The following is a 24505-nucleotide window of genomic DNA, read 5'->3' on the forward strand; positions in this document are numbered from 1 at the left end:
GAGCATTTCCAGATGGATTTCAGCGGCCATCGCCTTCTGTCACCAACAGGCGGGCCATCCTCTGCCTTCAAAGGTTCGAACATCCTCCACTAGAGCGGTATCCACATCCATGGCGCTCTTCGCTGGGGTACCCATTGTCGACATCTGCAGAGCAGCGACATGGAAGACACCACATACGTTCACCAAGCACTACTGCTTGGATTCTGAACTTATGAAGGATGCAGCAGGGGGGGAGGCGGTCCTACGTCATCTATTTCATTAGTGGTGAGCCTTCTTCCTATCATCCCACCTTCCAGGTAATTTATCTCACATTTCTTATCAGGTTGTATCATGTAATCTGTGTAACAATTTATGATAAGATTATTATGTCTTTATGGATGTATTATGCGAAATGTGCTCATTATTGTTTGCTATTCTGATTCAGGCATGTGAATCTATGAAAGATACTCATAATACTGGATGAGAAATGCGTTACTTACCTGTAACAGCAGTTATCCAGTATTGGTATCTTTCATAGATTCACATGCAACCCACCCGCCTCCCCTGGAAGGGCTCACCTTTACCCTCTCAGTAGGTACTACTTAGCACTGTGCTTACGAAAATCTGAGGGACTAGGGCTCCTTCCAGGAAGGTGAGGAGGGTGATAGTAGCTGATTGGCTTCTGGCCAAAGTTTGGTCCTTTTTACATAAGGACCTAGATAGGCTACTAATGTGAGGCCTCTGGCCTAGGCTACTAATGTGAGGCCTCTGGCCTAGTACTAAGTATATGTCTATGTGACATTACTATAATTATTTACCGGGGACTCCCACCCCGACGACGGGGAATGATTCAGGCATGTGAATCTATGAAAGATACCAATACTGGATAACTGCTGTTACAGGTAAGTAACCCATTTCATCCATCAGGACTGCCCAAAGATACTCCACTGTAGGAACATGTTGAAAAGCACTGCTTTGAAGAATACTACAATCTAGTGCATTAACATACACTCCTTGGCTTTATGCCTGTCTTTGAGCCTGTACAGGACTTCACTGATTTTTGGCTAGGTTTGTGCTATACAAATACTGCATACATTCCAACATAATACCCCTAGAGATAGTGGTGCAAGTTCACTCTGATGTCTCAGCTCTTAACTGCCATTCCCCTCTTATGGCCTCCAAGTGACAGTCGTTATACATTCACTCCTACCAACGTTAGCCTAAGACTCCGTGCCCTGACCCCCCCCCCCCATGTCAGAATCCCTTTCGTTTTCAGCACCAGAGACTGGACTGACTTGGTTTTCTCATCCCCCTCATATCAGTCAGTGAGGAGGGGTCCTTTGTGACTCTTAGTGCCCTCCTCCTCAACGCTGCACAGACTCTACCTTGTTTCATACAAAAGGAGACAAATCAGTTCACCCTTTTAATCCTTTTTGTGTCTGATTGCCCAACAAAGGTTCCTGATGCCCATGCCAGCAGCTCTTGTTCCTTTTTAGGTCTCGGCTTAGAAACGCGCGAAGCGCGTTCTCGCCAGAGAACTATAGTGATCAGTTCAGCCGACAAAGAGAGACCAGAGCTGTGCACGCGCGCAGCATTGTCAATGGGGGAGGGAGCGACAAGAGCTGGCCACGCGCGCATAGGATTTGGTCGCGCGCGTGTGTCAGTCTCCATTTTAGTCTCGGAGCTGCCGATGTGCACGCACACGGCGCCGGCGTCTCCGCCGCGCGCCGTTAACTGCTCTCTTCCTGGCCGGCTTCACGGAAGGCAGCATGCTTGGAGCCCGTAGGCGCCCCCTGTGCCCAGCTGACAGATGCGCTGCGCGTGGTACCCGGCGCACAGGGCATTCCTTTCCCTGTCACTGGCTGGTGCGAGCGGCTCTCAGTCCCATCGGAAGCCCCAAATGTATTTCGGCAGAGCTGGCCGGTCCCTCTCTAAGACTCGGTCCGCAAGTGTTGGGCTGGCATAACATAGGGCGGCAGCAGAAGCAGCACGCGGACATGCGTCACGCTGCCCCTAGCACTACCAGTGCTTACAGGCACTACATGAGCAGAGCTAGACAGCGCAGAGGGCAGCAGCGCCGGTTCTCCCACTGCGGGACATGCACACTCATCCGGCCACAGAGAGTGCTGTACTGAGAGCTCACACCCCCTCGGTAAGCGGCTACTGGAGCCTCAAAGCAGCCCGTCCCTCTCTAATAAACACGCCACAGGATGCGTTGTGCTCGAAGCACCCTCCCTCCCCCCTATATTTTAATGGCCACAGGAGGTGCCCACGCAGCCTGCGGCCTCCAATTAATACCGGTCCAGGAAGTGCTGGCGAAGGCATCCCCCACCCTGCAGTTCAGTACTCCTCTGCGATGTGCTGTGCGGACAGGGGCCTACCCTTCCTGTATTACTCACTCCAGAAGGTTCTCTGCTTAGTAGCAGCACCCTTCCCTGCAGTGTCAGCTCTGTACAACAGAGACACAGACCTACGCCCGTCGGTTGCAGGTTCAATCCTGTGCAAAGAGCAGTCAGGCCAGCACACCGCCTCCCGTGCAGGGCCCCAGCCACCCCCACCCCCTTCCTTGCGCTCCAGAACCCCGCCATTTCCCTGCAGAGCCAGCCCCAGAGGGTCCCAACCGCAGTGTCCAGTGGACAAAGCTACAGCTTGGGATATCTTGTTGGAATGCCTGAAATTACCTGATGCTGATTCCCCTGACAGTTCCATACACACTGGTCTAAATCCCAAGGATGACCAAGCAGCAGAGATACCGCATGAGGCCTAACTTCATTCATACTCAACCTGTGCCCTGCCCACACTGGAGGTAGATATACTTGGTATTATGTTTTGCTGGAAATTCAGGAGGCACGGTAAGGGGGAATAACTTGGGGGGAGGGGGTTGTTGAAGTTCCGTGCAGGAATGGGGCACAAGCACTATTTGTATATGCATATGCTATCGTGGCCTACGAATACTCAAAATATGAACCTGATGCGGAAGTTGAGCAAACAGTATAATGAAATATAACTGTGAACGTCTTGTTATGCCTGCATAGTATATAATTTTGTTGCCATACAACAATTAAACATATGTTTGCAAAAAAAAGAGAAATTATGCGGTTGAGACTTTTGGACACTATTGAACTGACATGTTTGATTGGCAGAGTGGAAATGTCATATTTATATGATATCTAAACACAAAAAGGGAGGTACCCTATAAACCAATATGGGACAGGGTAAACAAGTTTAAAAGAAAAAAGTCCCTGAGCTTGAGGATATCCCTTACGTCGTCATACAGCCGGCCTGAACTGATTAAGCGAGGCAGTATCCGACCCAAAGAATAACCTTACGGTCTAGTTACAACTATAATTCTTCACTAAATAATAGCTAAACGTCAGTTTTAGGAACTCTGTGTAAAATAAAACTATGCAGCATTACAAAAAAACTATTATACATAAGTAGTAAAAACATCAGTTTTTTTGAATTTTTTTTTTTACAGTACATAATTCCAACATTTCATAATCATACAACAAAATACAATAAAAAACAAAAGTCGACGCGGCGTTTCGGTGTCTTGTGTGGATAGGTACACCTTCTTCAGTACGTTTTTTTTTTAAATCACTGGATCCAAGTTTTTACATAAACTGGATAATTCGCTGTACCAGGACTCGGTGACAGGGAGGCCGCTGTTTTTAAATAAGCTTATAAAACCGAAATTCGGACAGAATACAACACGACATAAGCAAGCAAGCATCAAGACGCTTTCATCTTTTACGAGTACAATAGTCACATGACTCCTCCTGTAACTGACTCCATGATGGGACCATATTCAGCTTTTTATTAAAAGCGAATTTGTACGAGATTTCATTACCCACACGGTGGTCACCCCTGGTACAGCGAATTATTCAGTTTATGTAAAAACTTGGATCCAGTGATTTAAAAAAAAACGTCTGAAGAAGGTGTACCTATCCACACAAGACACCGAAACGCTGCGTCGACTTTTGGTTTTTATTGTATTTTGTTGTATGATTATGAAATGTTGGAATTATGTACTGTAAAAAAAATTTTTAAAATAAACTGATGATTTTACTACTTATGTATAATAGTTTGTTTGTAATGCTGCATAGTTTTATTTTACGCAGAGTTCCTAAAACTGACGTTTAGCTATTATGTAGTGAAGAATTATAGTTGTAACTAGACCGTAAGGTTATTCTTTGGGTCGGATACTGCCTCGCTTAATCAGTTCAGGCCGGCTGTATGACGACGTAAGGGATATCCTCAAGCTCAGGGACTTTTTTCTTTTATATTTCTATGATATACAGTGGGCACAATATGATTATTCACACAGCTCTGATGATGCACCTCGGGCAGGGGCTCACAGCTGTTATTATTCACACAGCTCTAATGATGCACCTCAGGCACGGGGCTGAAGCAGTTATTATTCACACAGCTCTGATGATGCACCTCAGGCACGGGCTGACGCAGTTATTATTCACACAGCTCTGATGATGCACCTCAGGGAGGTGCTCACAGCTGTTATTATTCACACAACTCTGATGATGCACCTCAGGCACGGGGCTGACGCAGTTATTATTCACACAGCTCTGATGATGCACCTCAGGCACGGGCTCACAGCTGTTATTATTCACACAGCTCTGATGATGCACCTCAGGCATGGGCTCACAGCTGTTATTATTCACACAGCTCTGATGGGCTCTCTAATACTCTTTACTAATAACTCTCTCCTATTCACTATCAACTTCTCACTCTACTACTTACTGTGTGTGTGGGTGCTAATGCAATAGGTCTCGCATATGCACGCGATGAAGCTATTGGCAATGTAAATGACAATGCCATTTATTTATGATTTAAAAAAAAAACATGAGCAATGCCAATAGCTCTACCTTTGATGCTGCCGAGACCATTGTATTGTAAATGCTTGTTTTTAAAACCAATACCCTAGCCAATTGTGGCCTTGTTTCTTCCTCACACACATTTTTGTATCAGCTGCTGAATGTTGTTGACACATACACCCAACCGCTCTGTCATTCATTTATCCACCCACTCACCAGTCATTGATGGGCACTCTCCTATCTACTTACCAAACCATTCTCCTCCTTCTATCCACCCACTTGAGTGCTTTACTCATCCACTTAATGACTGGTGGACTTTCAAACATCCATCCACTTACCTTACCATATGCCTCCCTTTTCCAGCTCTCACAACCAACCACACAAACATACGTATAAGCAAAGTTTTTTACTTAACACTGCAGTAAGTAAATCTTTTATAGTTCATAGTTTAAAACAACTATTATGAAGCATATATTTCCTTGTGGTTCAGGAAGAAATGTGCTTGGCCCCTTGCGTGTACCGTTTACTCTCCCTGCTCTAAATTTGCCGATTGCACTTTTTGTCTAGATGTACCCTCGTTATACTTCGACTAAATATTCCTTTCCTTTTCAATCTAAATTTTTTAGAAGACTGGACCAAACAGTAGATGCAGAACTACTTTTCCTCACTCAATCATAGTGCAAGCAGATTTTTCTCATCAGGCAGCAATGATGGTAGCTCCAAACAGGAGTATCCAAAACAAGGGTGCAATGAAGTGTGAGATGTCACCACCTGGCTGTCAGTATTTCTGAAGCAGTGATCGTAGACGGACAAAGGAGCAGGTCCTGCCTAGAAATCCTCTACAACTTGAAAAACAGATCCACCCCTCACCCCTATACTTTATGGCAGTGTTCTTCAATAACTATTCAGAAGCTCTTCTGTTAACAAGGACATAATTGATTTCTATGGGCAGCCCTGTCTACTTCCCTCACTTCAGTGTCTGGATCTCTACCCTGCAGCCAAGGGGAAGCAGTTAGTACATATATGTTCTATGGGGTGGGTATATCCACCCTCCATCGCATGCCAGACTAAATCAGGGATCATCGAAAATGGATCCTGCTGGTCCCAGTTCTCCGACTCTCACCTCACACCGAGTCCTACTACCACACTTGTGCTATACATGTACTGCACATAGATGGACACAGAATGTCAGTGCAAGGGTTGGCGGTTTACATACAAGCAGAAATTTACACAGGATAGTCCGTAAACAATGTTTTCATTTTACACAGAAAAAAATGTCTGGTTACACTAATGATTCAATACCACCACTGCTTTATGTGACTTACCTAGTGTATGAACAGTAGTGCTATGCCTGCTGAGAGGGCACGCTTGTGCAACCCTCAGGCTGCGGAACAGCTCTGGACCTTGTGTTACAAGGGACAGGCCCAGGCCTCTGTTCACACGTTTGATGAACATCATGGCAGGACCAAACAAAATTCAGGATACTAGTTTCACCTGCACTCTGACTCTCAGCGCAGAGGTACACGCCCTTTTGCCATAACGAGAACATACATATCACATCAGTGGGCACAGGCTTTATGATTGCGATGTCTATTACAAGGTTGCTGAGACGTGATCTTCCTCCAATCGTGAGAAGACTTTGAGATTTGCAAAGCGGCGCCTATCAACAACAGCAGTGGAGGAAGCAAGGGCTGAATGCAGTGTTAACATTTACTGCATTTGTTTGGTTGTTTTTTGTTGATGGAGAGGCAGAATTAACTATTGCTTAGAAGGTTATTATCCAGCGATGAATAGGTTTGTAGTTGTGTTAGAGATGTGTTTGAGTAGAGACTTCCCTATTTTAGCCAAGTGCGAAAGGATAGAAGGGGGGTAGGTGCTTCTCCATCGTGTGTGGACTTGAGGATTTGTGTGGCTCAAAAAACATGTATAAGCAATTAATCCAGAGTAATAGTGCTGGGATAATAGGATGATCAGAATAAAAAATTATAGGATTATTGATCAGTGCTGCAACTTTCTAATTGGGAAATGTATCCTCTTGTCTTTGGCACTTTCATCTGCACATGCTTAGACCAGTGCTGCTAATTTGTGAGTACAGCTTTTGTGTAGAATCCTATCTTTACTGGATGTGTGTCCTCTGTCTCTAGAACTTGATTCAGCTGGACACCTCCTACAAGTTTCCTACTGTGGTGTCCATTGTTATGTTCCTTCGCCTTGTTGTGGCTCTTTTATAATGACCATGAGAGGTTGCACATGCTAAGATTTATTGTAGGACTTTGTGATATATTTGGAACCTACATTATGGCACTCTGAGTTAGTTCCCTTTCTGACATCATTGAAGCTGAAGTGTAAAATCATTGGCTCAGTTGTTATTACTGTGAGCGGGGGCACGGATTCTAGGACAAGGCAGTGATAGGCGGCTGCCTGGGGGGTCAACCAGCAAAGGAGGCTGGGGGTAGATTACAAATAAAAAAGCAAATACGGGACCTGTGCCATTGATGATGTCGCATTTGCTGGAATTTTTTTAAAACCGAATTTCTTTCCCCGAAATAAGTATAGGAGTCATCATGGTGAATGCAGGTCTCGGTGACTTATACCGGGATTGAGGGAGAAGCGAGGGTGACTGTAAAGAACGAAATAAATTCAGAAAAAAATAAAACCATGGTGTTGCTCATCCCAGAATGCTGCTTGTTTATCTCTCCATGTTAGAAAAGCCTGTATAATGGATAATGTTTAGTCATTCAACAGCTGCACTTAGTCTGAACTTCTCACGAAGGCAAGAGTTCAGAGTTTGAGCTGTGCCAGACCATAGTTTGTGTGCCAAAGATGGAAGCTTTTTTAAAGAAAATTAGTTTAAATGGTTTTGGTTGGATAAACAATTGTCTGTGTGGAGGAAAGGCTCCAATCATTGCTTCTACTGTGCCTCTTTTTTAATCGATACAGTGTACTGAAAGATTAAATCAAGTAATTCCACTGCCTAACTAGGTTATCAGCTTGACAGAACTGGGCCAAAAACTATCCTCTTGCTGATTGGGTGGGCGGAGGTCTAGATTCCGTATGGTAATGTTCAAGATAAAGCTTGGTGTAAAGCACTAAATCTTTTGAGAAAATCTGAATATATTAGTTGCCATAAATGCTAACACAGAAAAAATGACATTGAACCCATAATTCTAACTTAGCAACTATTTGCTTCTTATTTATATCACCCAAACTATAGAATTCACTCTCCTTAGAGTTGCATGTATGTATGTGGTATTTGTATCTAGTGAAACTAGCCAGAGGGCCATGGAGCGCCGTAGTAAGGTATTACAAACTGGGGTCTCATGTTGGCAAGGGTTTGCAACTTTGTTTAAGTAGGGACCCTCCTTCCTAGTCAGGGTAAGGGGGATACACTTCTGAAATAAACCCTGCTCCCCGCTTGGTAGCTTGGCATGAGCAGACAGGCTTATCTCAGCGGCAGTGTGTAAAGCATGTGTGCATGCATACAGTAACACAGTGAAAACACTATAAATGGACCCCACACCAGTTTAGAAAAATAAGCAAAACTTTATCTAAACCACACAAGACCAAAAATGAAATAAATTCAACATATAATACTGTAAAAATAGTTACTGTGCAAAATAACCTTTAAATTGCAGGAATAACGTGAAAAACTCAATTACTCCGACTCGGTAGCTCCTTTGGGGGCTACCGCTATACTGAACACAACAGAGTCTAACAATTCCAGCCAATCGCGTCAGTACTGGTTAGCGAAAGCATCGACAGACTCAGAGACAGTACCTTTTTTGTTGCGGCTGACACGATTGTATGAGCCAGTCAGGGTCAACCACCACGGTTGCGATGTGAGTTGGAAGCGTTGCAGCATGCAGTGTCCTCACGGCTCGGTGCTTGCAGCGGCTCGCTGACTGAGTCGGTGAGACCAGGGTTGTGTTGCGAAGTGAGGCCGTGCTCTCTGCGGTGCCTTCAGGACACTGAGTCGGCGACGGACTCGGTGACCGAGCCGGTTGCCCTTTTCTTCTGCGACGACTGGAACCCGCAGAACTAGAGACGGTGCCCAGAAGAACGTTGAGGTCTTTGCTGTTCCTGAGACCTCTTGAACAGGGGGCAAGCTCCTCTTCAAGACCTTGGAGATACTTTCTCAAGAAGGATACACACACAGTTCCTCTCTGTGGCAGAAACAGCCACTGCAGGCCAACCCCAGACAGCACAAAGCAAAGGGGCAGTACTCCTCCTCCATTTTCTCATGCTCTTCTCCTTGGCAGAGGTTCATCTTGAAGTCCAAAAGTGATCTAAATTTCCGGGGTCTGGGCCCCAATATTTATACAGCAAAATCCTTTGTTCTCTGAAGGCAGAGTGTCTGGGGCCAGCCAAAACCAGCTCTGTCTCACTGGTGCAGCTTCCTGGCACGAGGTGGAGACACCATTGTGGAAGGCAGACCAGGCCCATTCAGGTGAAAGGAAATATCCTCTCCCTACTCTAAATGCAGTCCAGGTCTATTCAGCCCAGCCCTGACTCATCCAGACTCTCTGGAGCCACTGCACCTCCCCAGCCCCTGTCACACTAAAGCCAGACAGCCAATACACATCCTTCCAGAAGCACACTGGATGGCTAAGCAAGAAAATACCTACTTTCTAAAAGTGGTATTTTAAAATACAGAATGTAAAAATCACCCTCACTAAAAGATGCATCTTAACATTCTGAGTTCAGGCATATCAAACTTTATTTTCCGATCTTATTCCCTGGGGTAGTTCTATTGATAAAATGTTATAAGCCAACTCTCCCATTTTATCCTATGGGAATAGGTAGCCTTGCAATAGTGAAAAATGAAATTAGCAGTATTTCACCGTCAGGACATGCCACACACACAGGGCATATCCTACTTTTCACATACACTGCACCTTGCCCACAGGGGTTTCATGGGCCTACCTTAGGGCTGACACACATAAGAAAAGGGAAGGTTGGGGCCTGGCAAGTGGGTGCACTTGCCAGATCGACATGGCAGTATCAGACAGCACACAGGCTCTCCAGTGGCAGGCCTGAGTTACATTTAGAGGCTGCTTATGTGGGTGGCACAATCAGTGCTGCAGCCCACCAGCAGCTTTTGATTTACAGGGCCTGGGCACTCACAGTGCACTGTACTAGGGACTGACTAGTAAATCAGATATGCCAATACTGGAATCACTTATCCATAACTACAATTTACAGGGAGAGCATACACACTTTAGCACTGATCAGCAGTGGTAAAGTGCTCAGAGTCATAAAACCAACAAAAACAGGTCAGAACTGAAGGCTACAAAGCAAAAAATCTTGGGATAAACCCACTGTAAAAGCCAGGTCTAACATAAGGATAGTAAGTTGTGCAGATACTTAGCTAGTCTGTCCACATTCTCAGCCACATAGAAGCATTTTACATCTTAAGGTTCATGCCACTGGACACCCCTTCCTTTTAAGCAGACGCAAAAACTCCTGCGCATAAAAACTAATAGTTAAATATACATAAAAACTAATAGTCTTAGTTATTCAATCTGCCATACTCCGTGCACTATTCTAGCAGTTAAAGACCGAGGTATCCTCATTAATGGACCCGAAGTCATCGCTGCCAGTAAAGCGGACTGGGCTGTGAGAGGTTCCCTTGCCCCTAGGGCTAGAGAAACAGTTGTGACACCAAGGGAGCCGAATCAAGGGAAGGGTACGGACCAGCAGACACCCCGATGGTCAAGGATAGTATGTTCTTCCTAATTATAGTCCTCCCTGCCACCGCCAGGATGTTGAAAAGTGAGTTGTCTGGCTCAGAATGCACTTCTGCTGATAACCTGTATGAGCAGCAGCTTTAGAGAATTGATGATCTGTCCTGGTGAATGATAGGAAGCAGCCAACACATGTCGAGGTGAGTAGTTCTAGTCCGAGCCCACCAACCCCCCAATAATCTGTTGACTGGATTAGAATTGAACTGCTCAAAATAGGATGGTATAGTGAAGGGTGTAATGTAAGAAGGAAGAGTAACCTCCCTGGTAGAGGAAGTCGAATAAGACCCGAACCAGAACAAGGTCAGTAAGGCATCAAATGCAGGAAGGCAACAGTATGGGCAACAGAAAATTCTAGCATGTCTTATTTCATCCTGAGGAAGTTGCTTAGACATTACCCTTCTGTGGCTGTGCCTGTTTGTAGGAATTCTCCCGATTGCTAGTTTATCTCATGATTTACTGCCTGGATGTGTGATCACCAGGGACCTTTGCACTATGAAAGCAGACCCAGCTTGCCATTGTCTTCCCGCTCCCTGCTGGAAGGGGTGTATTTGGGAACTCCTTACTTTGTGGACTGCCATCCACCATAATGACCACCGTCTCTGTGCTCTTGTCCGCTGCTGCAGTCTCCTGATAGGACAAGTGTTCATACTCCTGCAAATTGATTTTAGGCCAATAGCTGTGAACTTTCAGGAAGTTAGAATAACATTTATGGATCCTTGCTCTGCTAAAGGGTGCTTCTTCTGCTCTGCATGCATGATTAAATGCACCAGTGACAGGGAGGACGAGTGAGTGGCATCAGTGCTAGCAAACCCCCAGCTCACCCAGTGCTTCTGCTTTTGAGGCCTGACTACCCATTTCTCACCGCCCAGATGGTTGCAGATGGATACATACAATTTTTCACGGAAATAAAATAAAAATACTTATTCCTAAATGCTTCCTCTTTAGCAACATACCAGCATTGCTCCCGTGTTTGCTAATGGTTTCGCTGGGGATAGTCAACATAGGCTGTCTGTGTTTGTGTTCCTGTGTTTCCAGTTTTGCAATGAAAACATAAATACGTGCTAGTGCCTCACCCATAAGACTTTTGAAAGGCAAATACCGAAGTATTCTAGTAAAAAACTAGAACGCTAACTGCTGAAAGAATGTGCCAGCGCTGGGAGCTATGATGGATTAGTCCACCAGGTTCCAATGCAACAGGCGGCAGAAAATTGTACATTTGTGCTGTTGTTTGCTGTACAGGCAAGAGTGAACCCAACCAATATCCTTTATTCTTCCGTGATTTAGTCATAAACATTGTAATTTTTGTTCTGTAGAAAAATATTAAACGGTGGCAATTAATAGATTGTTTATTCCATGTAAATTAATTGACACATTGTTTACACTTGCATGGACCATTTCTGTGGGAGTAGCCACAAACGAGAAGAGGTTTCGGGTTTAATGAATTTGGCCATTTTAGAAATGCATGATTTATTGTCTGCCTTATTAAACATTATCCACCTCTCTTGGTCTGTACATTCTACAGATAGGTGTATACTAGATTATTCAGTGTTTGACTGCACTCGTCAGTAAAGCACATATAGAATTATGTAGACGGAGAGGTGCTAATAACTTAATTTCAATCAAAGCCAGTGATACGCGACACCTCAAGAGATAAGCTTAAGTTTAATTTGTACTTATTTTATTTGCAGTGTGTAGGCTGTCAGAAGAAGTCAAGCTTCCGAGCGCAAAACAAACAGTACAGTCATAGACAATATTTGGAACAAAAAAATCATAAAAAATACAGCAGACATATGTTCGAGTTCGAAATTGAACAGCGTTACGCAATAGAATGCAGAGAGTACAATTTCAGTTTGTGTTTGAATAAATCTGTTGTATATTTTGGAAACTCTAGCTGGAAAATGTCACATTATGAATAAATGAGAGGACTTTGTAAAGCACACACTGTTATCTGATCGGCGTGGCCAGGCACTACATAAACTGCTAACTTGACTAAATTAAATCTTGTGAATGCCCACTCGTAAGTGCCGCTCTATGAGATGATGTCATGTGTCAGCTGTGCAGAAGGGGAGAGGATGAAGGAAACGTGCACTTTATGGCAGGGGCGGCTCCTCAATTAGGGCGGAGGAGCGTCGCCCCACTGCTTTCTTGCAGTGCGAGAAGCAGAAACATAAAATTGTATTTTAAATACCATTTTATGTTTCTGCTTCTCGCGCTGTGAGAAAGCAGAAGGGTATGCCTGGTAGGGGGCAGGTGGGTCGGGGAGAAGTGGCTTGCCCAATGCTTTGGGCCCTGATGTTTGGTCAGCCCCCTGGGGCTGACCAAACCAGCCATGCGCACTCTGGATTTTCTCTATGTAGGCTGCATGCAGCCTAAATAGAGAAAATGACCTTCCCATAGGTGTCCGGCTGGGCGCCGTCCTCCCCAATCACAACGCTGCCATTGCAGCATTGTGATTGGCTTAGGGGAGGGGAGGGAGGCTGCCTTCTTCCTGTTCCTGTTGGGGGCAGGAGAGCAGGAAGGCAGCAGGAAAATGTGGGATTCGGCCAGGAGCGGAGGCTGCGCGGGACCCGGTAAGGTACGTTTGAATTTTTATTTTTAAAGCCCCCCCTCGCGCAAACCTCCGCACGACCCACCTCCCCTCCCGCGAGTCATGCCGGCCGTGACTGCTTTATGGCTATCCATAGCTTTGTGAACCTGCCTCTTCCTGCCCCCATTCCGTACCTTCAAAACTGTAGCTGGTGTCTTGATACACTATCCCATCTCCCTATTTAAAGCCTTCCCTCTTTTCCATTTGTTTTTTAAGAAATACTTGCAATTCTCCAACATTCCTCCACCACGACCAGGAGTCCATCCTCTAAAATAGAAAGATTTCTGGTATCCTGCAAACCCCCTCCCCCAAAAACCGAACCACCTTACCATCATACCTGGTATCCTGTCATCGTCCTCCACCTCCCACTGAGCCTTACCTCTCCCACCACCACATGGTAAACAACCCTTACCCCAAAACGATTTCCTCGCAGGGAAACACAACTCAGTCATTACAACGACCGCGTTGTGAAAGTGGAGGTGTTGGATTTAAAATCCAACACCTTCCCTAGTGTCCACACAGACTGGAGTTGGAATAGTAAATTATACTATTTCAACATCCAGCGCCCCCCCTCTGCAAGTCGTTGTTCCGACATGTGGAGTAATGGTATGCGGAATCACAACGTGGTCGTTGTAACGACCGCGTTGTGATTCCCTGCGGGGTAAAAAGCTGCGGTTAGCTGTGCTCTCCGCTTTAAATAGAGATTCTAGAGTAGGTGTCATTCTGGTATTATCTTGATCAACGTCAGTGAGATCTCAGAGAGAACTGTGATGATAGAGGCTCAACGCAGCTGCTGCCAGACCCATGGTGGATTGAGGAGATGGTGTTCGTATCACCTGCCCTCTCCGGTCTGCAGAGAACCAGGGGAGCTGGAGGAAGGCTGGAGAGTCGGCGTACCACCATCTGCTATTCCACTGCCTCCTGCTGGTCTCTGGAGATCCCAGGTGATGTTGTAGATCTCTATCCTAGTGAAGTAGAGAACTATGCCCTTTGTTTCTGATCCCCTAATTGTGGCCCCTCCACCACTGTGCTACTTTCGCCTCCTTGCTCATGCACTCTGTGTCTCCAGCTCATATATTGCGTTCCTGCTTACCTCAATACCCACTAGGCCTCTTGCTCATTGTTAGAATCTCGTTCAGAGTACCATGGGGGAAGAAGCAGCTGCTGGGCCCAACCATGGGAGTTGAGAACATTTCCTTCTGATGTCCTGGGACCAGACCTGCTATGGATCCTGAGCAACTGGGCAAAGTCCCCTTCAGTACTTGACTCTCAGTGGTATTGCGGGTAGAGCAGTCCAAGGATTTTCTGGTTAGGTGGGGGGTCGATAGGTAGACACATGGGAGTGAACACAGGTTCACAACTTAAAATATGTTCAGCAGCAACAATAAATGACTGCCCAGTTAAATACTTACTTTTACCAAAAAAGGATTATTTATGTACAAACGCAAAGTGCAACACAACATCCACAAACAATACACACGTTCTGCTGAGGTCCAGGATCTAATGTTTTAACAGGCGGGTTCTTCAGTCCCACTTCTCTCTCGCTAGCGGTAGTGGTTATTCCTACATTCATGTAAAGTTCCACTCCGACTCTTTAGTAAAGTCAAAAGTGTCCCAGTGGCAACGCGCTGTATGACAGGCAAGTTCTTCTGGGTCAATCTAGCTCACAAATCACTCTTACAGCTCAGCATGATCTGAACAACCAGGGTTTTTAAACAATCTCCTTTGTGGGCACATAGGCTGCAGCAGCTGTTGCTGGTAAGTTGTTTACATGCATCCCTGGAGATGCAACGCTCAAGTTTCCTGGAGTTCCTCACACAAGATCCTCCTGAGGCAGCGGCCAGAGGGTCCTCTGATTGCTAGTAAGTTTCTCGTGATCCTCCCAACAGGTGGGGGGAGGAAGCGACGTGCCAGGTGCTGGTCATCAGTTGGGGCTTGGTCCCGCTCTAGTCCTTTCGGCAGTCTCCTCCTCACAACGATGGTCTTGACCACATCATGCTCCTTGTATGGTCCCAGTGACCTCACCATTTGGAGTCCCCATCCTCACTGTACACAGGTTATCACTTGATCAGCACAGCAGCAATATTCACGGCAACAGCACCTGACATACAAGGTTGCCGTCTTCACTCTGCACGTGATCATAATGGCTGCAATTTTCACTGTGACTCCACCTGACATATGTGGTCACCGACTTATCTCCATTCACAGGCTACTGCCCAACAGCATGGTAGCAATCCTCATGGAGGACCCCCTGGCACATGAGGCTACCAACCTCAAATCTGCACACAGGTAATGATCCGATCAGTGCAGCCATGTTTACGGCTGTCTTTACAGATGCCCTCCTCTATTATATGGGGACTGCTGAGTTTTGCTTGCACACCTGCTATGACCCAATCAGTACAGCAGCCATCTCCTCACACTTTGCTGCAGAGATCCAATCACCAGGATCCGCCCCTGGACCTCGCTCCCTCCAGCCCTCCTCTTCCTCACAGGGCTCACTTGTCTTGGCAAGCAGGCAGGCGCTGGTGCACCAGGCTTCCGGTGCATGTGGTCTTGGATTCCCAGAGTGATGGCCCCTCACCCAGCTTGGAGACTGGCAGGCCTCGGCCCCCAGTCCTAGTCACAGGCAAAGTCTTACAGAGCTTCTCCTCCTCGCACAGCCCAACTGGCTGCTTCACAGTTTACCGTTTTGGGGGCCTTGAGAGACCCTTCTTATACTCTATTCCCTGACACCAAACGTGATTTAGAGACTGATATTTGACTTTTATGTTGGGGGTCTGCTTCCTTTTGAAGTGCCCTGGCTTTCCTCCAGAAAGCAGTCTGTCACAGCAGGAGTGATTCCAAATCTGATAGCCTCACAACAAAGGCAATGGGAGTGGCTAGAGGTTCCGACCTGGATGTCAGCCACAGTGATTTGTGTATCAAAAGGTTACTACAGGGCCGCAGTCCTACTCTTAATGATTCTCTTATTAGCCCCATCTCGTTCCTGAGAAGTGTCCAGGCCCCTTCCTAGAGACCCTTCTCTTCTCATTCCTGAGAAGTGTCCAGGCCCCTTCCTAGAGACCCTTCTCTGAATTAAAGAACACCTTTTGAAATCCACTGAAGAGCCTGGTTCTCCTTTCCTCCAATGTATCCCACCTAGCTCACAAGAATATAGCAATTCACTAATCTGTCTGGATGGGATTCATCTACCTCCCCATGTTTCTCCAGTTAGTCCTTGTTCTCCCAAAATAGAATCCAGATTCTCCCTTATGTTGTACCTTTCACAGGCACAGACACACCAGCACGTGCATTTAACACACACACACACACACACTGCACAGCACTGCGTCATCCCTGTATTGTACACACCCATCCAATGTAGGCCAAGGGTGAGTTAAGTACACAGCAAAGGAACTGTTAATGAGTGAGCCTGTAGGCCTCATTCCAGTGACACAGGTAAAAAGTCCTGCTTACTCCTACTGCTCACTACATGGTATGCTGCACCACCGCGTTCCTGGAGCTCAACTCCTGTGAAAGGCAGTAGCCTTTCACCACCATAAGGGTAGCGCTCTGGGCGCCCCTCCAGGTCCAAAAAGACTGCAGTGTGTGAGACAGGCCTATGTCATGGCGCACACGCATGATCTTTGTTCGCCCATGATAACAAACATCAGCATCAGGGATCCAAGCATCATTACAGTTGGAGCACTCGGGGCAGGGGAGCACATCCATCACCATGCGAGTGACTTTTCTGTCCCAATACCCATGTGGTTCCCCCACACTGTGCCTGTTTATCCAATGGCCACTTTTTAACCTTGCTTGCATGACTTCTGCATCTCATCTCTAAAGCAGTACCAGTACAGATCTACTCTTCACATATCTTAAAACCAGAGCTTCCTGCTTCCTGCAACACAAACAACTGACCCATTTAGTAATTTGTACCTGAAGCTTCCAGTGCTCCTATTCATTATGTGTCTCAAGCTTGCATACTCCAGTGTATGTGATGCACCTGGGCTTATTGTAAATGTGTCTTGCACTGCTGCTACCAAAGTATTTCTCTTACTGAAGCTTGTAAAACCCTTTTCGATGCACAACAAGAATTGGCAAAGCCAATATGTCTCACCTATGACACCAGGCACAGACCTATTGACTTTGCTGCGGTTTGTTTTGGTTTTGCTACTGTTTATGGGAAACCCCGTTACAATGGTCACATGTCTGTGTCCACATGAGGTGGCCTCCTTGTTTTATTTTTCATAAAGCATTGGAAAGGGATTTTTTTAAAGGCCACTGTGTGTTTCTTCCACATAGGACCGTTTTTTTTGTAAAGTATAAGAAAATGTATTCCAAGATGCCCTCCAAATGTGCACACATGCACAAGTATAGGTGGCCATTACTGATTTTCTGATAACGGAAGGTTTGAACCCTCAATAAATAAAAAACGTATTAAAAAAAAGTATAGGTGGCCATCTTGTAATATTTAAAATAACTAAATGCATTCACCGTCCACTGTATTAGTGGTGGGAAGTAGACAACGAGCTTATGGGGGGTCGGTCAAACAGGAGCTAGGAGAGATCTTTTAGTTTTTAATAAGTAATGAGATTCAAGCAGAAAGAAGGGTGCTTTTTGCGCTTAAACTTCTGCAGTTTCAATCAAGATTTTATTATGTATGACAATAAAACTTAGTAAAAAGAGATTGGAGCAGTTCCTCTATGTTTGGTGTCACCTACCAACTAATTAGCGGCTGTGGGACTGGCGGCGAGGGTAGGTTGCCAACGTGGACTTATCCGGCACAAGGCTCCTACTAACGAGGCGCCCCGGCGAACCGCCAGCTCATGTTGAAGCACCTCGCACCATTGAGTGAGGTCCTTCAATTCTTGACTACACAAACTTGGACATGTAGTCAACCATTAATGGTAGCAACTATCTAGAAGCACCATTTAGTGTAGATACTAAACACCACGCTTCATTCACACATTGCACATATATAGGTCCTGAAGAATTTCCACGGTATTTACTGACCAACAGGGCAAGAAACATGTCGACCCATAGAGTAGAGCACAAGATTTAATAAATACCCCTCACCAGGGCTGTTGCCACTCTAATATATTTCATTTTTATTAAGGTGGATTACCAACCAAAATAAACACATTTATTTGGAATATCCATCCTTTTTTATAACAACGCACTCACTGCACCACCCTTTTTATCTACACACACAAGGGCCACATACCTACACTTCATCATACGGCAAAGGAACAAAAGATCTCCGACAAAGAGCCCCTTCGCGGGTGCCCGTTGAGCATTGCAGCGCCGGCTCAACGAGGAGCAGGTCCATATGATGAAGCATAACACCTAGCTTGCTGGGTGTGTGAAGACCCTAGTTCCGCCCTAGCGGGATCCCCCATCCGTCTACCCTTCTCCTTCCTCACCACCACTAAGTAGTTGGCAGGTGACACCAAACATTGAGGAACTGCTCCAATCTCTTTTTGCAGAACATGACTCAGGTGGGCAGGTAGTCTGGACCTCTTTAAAAAGCCCCCCTTAGTCCCCTTTCTTTTTGTCAAGAATAAAACTTAGTAAACAAAAACAGAAAAAATGGACAGAGAAAATACAGTATGCAGGTGTAATTTGAGAGACACAGCATAAAATGTGATATTTTAATCTCAATTAACAAAGGTGGACCTGATTAATTCATAAAGTTTAGTTTTAGAAGAACACGCTCTAAAAAAGTCCACAGTATATTGTTGTTCAATATTAATTTGTAGGGCAAAACGGCATCCATCAGTTTAATACTGTTTTGGAACTCCCATTGAATATGATATTTTATGCTGGCTTTTAAGTTCAGTAAAACAGCATTGAGATATTACAAAATGTGGTTGTAGCATTTAAAATGCTACTTTCTTTTAGTGGTTATATGTTTGGGCATTGTTTTATTTAGTACGCTTACGTTTATTTTGGCCGAATTTATTTTCAACTAATTTCTTTTTCTTTTAATGGAACATTTCCAGGGAAGGAATCGTATATTTAATCTTTACCCAGGTTAAGCTTCGGGTTTTCCACATTACACTGATGGTTATATTTGTCTTGTAAAAAGCTTATCTCTGCAGACATTGAAGTAAGTTTTCATAGTGTAATAACCAAACAGGGGTCCTGAGTTCCTTTCCTATGAGTGTTGTCTCGTGTACAGCCGGAGTTTGCAATATCGCACTGTTTGCATTGCTATTTTCAGTCATGTTGTGCTATTTGTTAAATAATACAGGTGTAAGGAAGAACGCAGCCACTTGTTTTTTCTTCTGTGATTTCTCGTATTTACTTTCCACTATTGTTGTCTTTATTGTTTAATCTTAAAAAGTAGCATTTTGCATGTATGTCTCCTTCATCAGTTGTGCAGCGCCCCTTTTCCAATGGAGTGTCACTGGGCCTTGCTTACATACCTTTTCCCCCAACGTCAAAAAAAGTCCGATTTGTGTGCATAAAAAGTCTCAATTCAGCTTGTAACATCCTGATTCAGAAATGCTTGCTCTAAAGGTGTTTTTCATATGAAAAAAGACAAACAAACATAAATGTGAAACCCCAACCATTCACCTTCAGATTTATTTATGATGCAGACTTACACCAAAAAAAGAAAGACATACACCAGCAAAAACTACTACAATTTACCTGCTGTGTGCCCAGGGCTTCCATGAATAGGGCGAGATGTTGGAAATCTACACGAGTCATAAGTATATGCCCACATAATTGTAAATTCGGCCTATTATTATTTAACCTATTGCAGCTTCTCCTAATCCTGTGATAATGCGCTCAGTTACTTCACTATCTGACCAGGGTAAATGTAATCAGTTATCCAAGCTCTAAATTCAACTAGGCGCTACTGCAGCGGAGTGAAAAGCGAGTGAGCAGAACGTTGCAGTATCTGATCATCTTTTTTCCGTTTTTTCAGGTGCCGTGTTAGACGAAGACACTGGTAAAGTACTGGTTGTCCAGGACAAGAATAAAGTAAGTTAAGCACAAGCTGTTCTTTCCCTGCCATAAGGATGCCTCTGAGCGTCTTCTCTGTGCCAAGAAGTTGAGTGACTTGGGTGGGAGGAAGTATAAACAGCAATGCACTTATTGCACAAGTTTGGAGATTTAGCAATTTCCAGACCTTCTAAGGAACGTGGATTCCTGGAAATTGTTTTGGAAATATCTGGGGGCAGATTCTTATCTTCCTCCCTTCAAGTCGGCCAGTAAACATGACCCAAATCGTTTTTTTCTCTTTTTAGACGCTTACTTTAATTTGCAGTAGAAGATCACTGCTGTAAGACTTGCGTCCACTACTCTTCAGAGAGCCGTTTATCCAGCCCTAGCCAGTGTTTTGCAGTTTATACTTTCCCTGCGCCCCTTTGATCCCACCTTCCTGCCCTCTCAGGGCTGCATAAGCACAATCAATAATTCCTCAGCTGGTATAGACAAAATGGCACCCCACCTGCCCGGTTTCTGACATTGAAGCACGCTAAGCTGGAGGGAGGCTCGAGGGTGAATGTACATTATCTGATATGTCAGAGTTTGGTATTTTATTGTTTATCTTAAAGTTTTTTTTCTTCTGATGTTCGTTTCCAATATCCTTGGCTCTTAAAAGCACCCCCTTTAATTCTGTTTACTAACATTTCAAAGGTTCTTGTGCTTCAATCTCAGCTGATCTAGACATGAAAAGGTCCATGATTGGGTCCCTCCACCTTGGTTCCAGTAACACAAGCAAGAAACAAGAGTTGGTTATAATACACACTGTATGCGCGTTACAGCAAATGTGCAGACACAGAGAACTAGCGTGGGTAGTGGGAGAATGGTGGATGGTGGTGGGCACACACCTCATTATACATGTGAACTGATAAATGTCTCCGAATTGCCAGTGAGAACACCTCAGCCAGTGTCAGCAGCTGACCCCTCTTCCTTCAAGTTCTCCGCTGCATCCTGATCAGAGTTCTCCTTGCGGGGAATTCTACTCCTTGCTTGTTCCAGAAAGGGAAGTGTTACTGTGTGGCAAAGTTAATCTGAGGTACTCTGACGATCAGATCCGTTGTGGAATTCGGTGCTACGTAGAAGATCACCTGAGAAGCAGATCAGCTGCAGCCTTTGCTTCTACATAGAAGCTTCTGAGAATCAGATCAGCTGTGGCATTCATTTCTACATAGAAGCTGCTGAGAAGCAGATCAGCCTTGGCCTTGCTTCTACATAGAAGCTGCTGAGAAGTGGATCAGCTGCAGCATTCAATGCTATCAGCGATCACACTCGGCAACTCTGGGCATTAGCTTGCCTCATCTTCACTAACGGCCCCACCAGACTGCCGGGGATGCCTGGTCTCACCCTGGAGATACCCATTAAGGGACCATCTCTCAGGGAAGCCAGGAAGGGTTTCGCAGCGGTCAAAGCGCCTTGGGACCCTCCGGGTAAGTAGTGCGCTATATAAATGCCTATACATACATACATACATACATAGGTGATCACCGGAGCAGCAGATACGCTGTGGTATTTGCTTTTACATAGAAGCAGCTGCTGAGGTGCAGATCAGCTGTGGCATTCACTTTCACTTCTACACAGAAGCTGCTGAGAAGCAGATCAGTTGTGGCATTCAATGCTACATAGGTGATCACCTGAGAAGCAGATCAGGTGTGGCATTCGCTGCTACATTAAAGCTACTGAGAAGCAGATCAGCTGTGGTATATGATGCTGTGTAGGTGATCTCGTGAGCAGCAGATCAGCGGTGGCATTCATTGCTATGTAGAAGCTGCTGAGAAGTACACAAGCTGTGGCATTCGCTGCTACATAGGTGATCACCTGAGGAGCCGATCAGCTGCTGCATTCATTGCACCGCGTCTCGGATATTAAAAGCTTTAGTGAAAATGTGTTGCAACCTCTAAGAGTGCACTGCATTGGTTGTTACCCTGGGGTTCTCCCTCATCGCTGTGCTTCACTTGACTTCTGTAAGTGTGTGATTTGGTCGTAGGGCAGATTTCGTCTTTCACACAGAGCCCTCCTATTATGCGGGGGTTCTCACTTATGAACCTTGTATTTATCTCTGTTAAATGATTCTTAGTCATTAGTAGATCGGAGACAACCCAGAAGCCATGGTAGTAGTTTTCCTACCTGCTGCTGTTGTCAGTAGAGATGCTGCTAGTCATGTGTTTGGCTCCCTCTGCATAGAATAGGGGAGGTCACTAGAACGTTAGCCACACCCTACTTTTGCAATGATAAAACATGCAGCACCACGCAGCAGCAAAGAAGGCAATGCAACAGCTTCTGGGAAAGAGCTTGTTGTAGGTTTATAGGTAAAGGTAATGGTTTAACATATGGGTGACCCAAATGGGGCTGTTGATGATGACATCCCTAACTTACCAGCCCACCAGATTGTACAACAAGCATCAAGCAATGTACACTGCAACAGCCCAAATGAAGCAGTTTTGTAACAGGTCTTCCAAGGTGTTAGAACTGGGGGTCTCTCGTTGGCAGAGGTAGGTACCACTGCCCAAATAGGGACCCTTGCTTCTAGTCAGGGCAAGGAGTAAACCCTCTGAGATAACCCCTGCTCACCCCCTGGGTAGCTTGGTACAAGCAGTCAAAGCTTATCAAAGGCAATGTGTAAAGTATTTGTACCAACACTCACAGTAACACAGTGAAAACACCACAAACTGACTCCACAACAGTTTAGAAAAATAAAGGTATTTAATCTAAACTACACAAGACCAAAACAACAAAAATCCAACATACACAGTTCACGAATATGGTTTCAAAAGTGTTCTTACGGTTGCGATAAAATAATACACTGTTGCTTGAAACGTTCAAAGTTGCGTCACGTTTAGCCAACAGTACCTTTAAATGCGACAAAGTTCCAAAACAGAAACTGGTGCGGTGGAAAACAAGAGATGCGTCACTCCTGAGACCCTGGGGAGGTGATGCGACAGCCCCGCTGGATGTAGCGGGCGTGATGACTCCGGTCTGTATGGGGAGGGATGCAATACCTTGTATGGATTCCGGTGCGGAAGTTCCGTAGTGAAAGAAGCTTGCAAAGGCACGATGCGAGGATCTCTGGAGTTGCGACGATCTCCTGGGCGACGATGCGCGGACCAGCGGTGATCTTCCTCTCGCAGCTCCTCGATGCGATGGCTCTGCGACGACACTCGCAGCGACGTGATGCGGGCCGCAAGCAAGCGGTGCGACGATCTCAACCAGCGACGACAGACTCTGCGATTACACTCGCAGCAATGGTAATCTTTCCGCACCTCTCTGGTGCGTCCCGCAAACGAAGGATGCGACGACTCTGGCAGCGGTAACGGGCGCTGCGATGATCTCGGCCTTCGTAGCTGCGGGAATTTCCTCGCACTGTTGGGGATGCGCTCCGCAAGCGAGCGATGCGACAAAATTTGCAGAAAGTCTTTAAAAGCTTGGTTTCCAGCTTCCCAACACACTGACAACTTCCAGAGGCACCTCAACTGGCCCAAGCACTTTAGAATCAAACATTTTATTATGCGGCCAGTTAGCATCATACACAGCCCTGCTGCCTACATCGACTCGCCGGCTGGGCGTAAGCAAGCAGTGATTAAACACTGCATTCGGACCTGCAACCCGGAGAGTGGTCCTGCTTAGTAAAAACCATAGGCACTCCCCACCGGCATAGCGGGGTCTGCAATTTTCATAGAAGAGAAAACCAGCAAGAACCAAGAAAGAAAATAGAGGAATCACCCCCGCCCCCCCTCCACCCATCCCCCCCAGTCGATCCCTCCCATTCCCCCCCACCCTCCCTCCCCACTCCGCATCAACCATCAGCCCAAGTGCATCACACCCACCACTCTGATCCAGACAGATCCATCCCTAGAAGCTAGGGCCCTGGCACAGCACCCATCGGATCCAGGGGAATAAGCTGTAGAACTTGTAGGTACTTTGGGCATGTAACTTCTCTAAACTCCCTAGACAGAAGTCGCAAAAACGGGGCCCACAGGGTAGCATATTCAGACCCTCTGCCATCCATATTCAAGGAGAGACGTTCCATCGCCAAGGCATGCCACAAGCGCATCAACCTGTCATGCACTTCCGGGACGTCCGGGGAGCTCCAGCGCGCCAGCAGGACCCGTCGTGCAGTCAGCAGTCCTAGTGCAATTTGTCACCCTAGCGGCGTGCGCAGAGGGAAACAAGCAGGATGTGGGAGGCCTAGCAGTGTATGCTCGGGGAGCCTAGGCAATATGATCTGGAATGCAGCGTCTAGTTCACCAAGAACCGTTTTCCAATATCGTTCTAGCTTAGGGCAGTGCCATAACAAATGCAGAAGATTGCCCCACATACCGCACCCTCTCCAGCAAAGACTGGATTTAGCCCTGTCCCAGGATGCAATGCGCGGTGGTGTATAGTACCAG

At 45.8% G+C, this 24505-nt stretch overlaps 1 protein-coding gene across 1 annotated transcript in view; it reads left to right on the forward strand.

The window, feature by feature from the left end:
- The window catches only part of NUDT6 (nudix hydrolase 6), a 144431-nt gene that overhangs the window by 54944 nt on the left and 64982 nt on the right, over positions 1–24505 (forward strand). The window contains exon 3 of the mRNA XM_086962191.1: positions 20062–20117. Coding sequence (XP_086818317.1) covers positions 20062–20117 — 56 coding nt within the window. The remainder of the gene's footprint in view (positions 1–20061; positions 20118–24505) is intronic.

The sequence above is a fragment of the Lissotriton vulgaris genome, chromosome 3_1 (assembly GCF_964263255.1).
Source record: "Lissotriton vulgaris chromosome 3_1, aLisVul1.2, whole genome shotgun sequence".
Lineage (NCBI taxonomy): Eukaryota > Metazoa > Chordata > Amphibia > Caudata > Salamandridae > Lissotriton > Lissotriton vulgaris.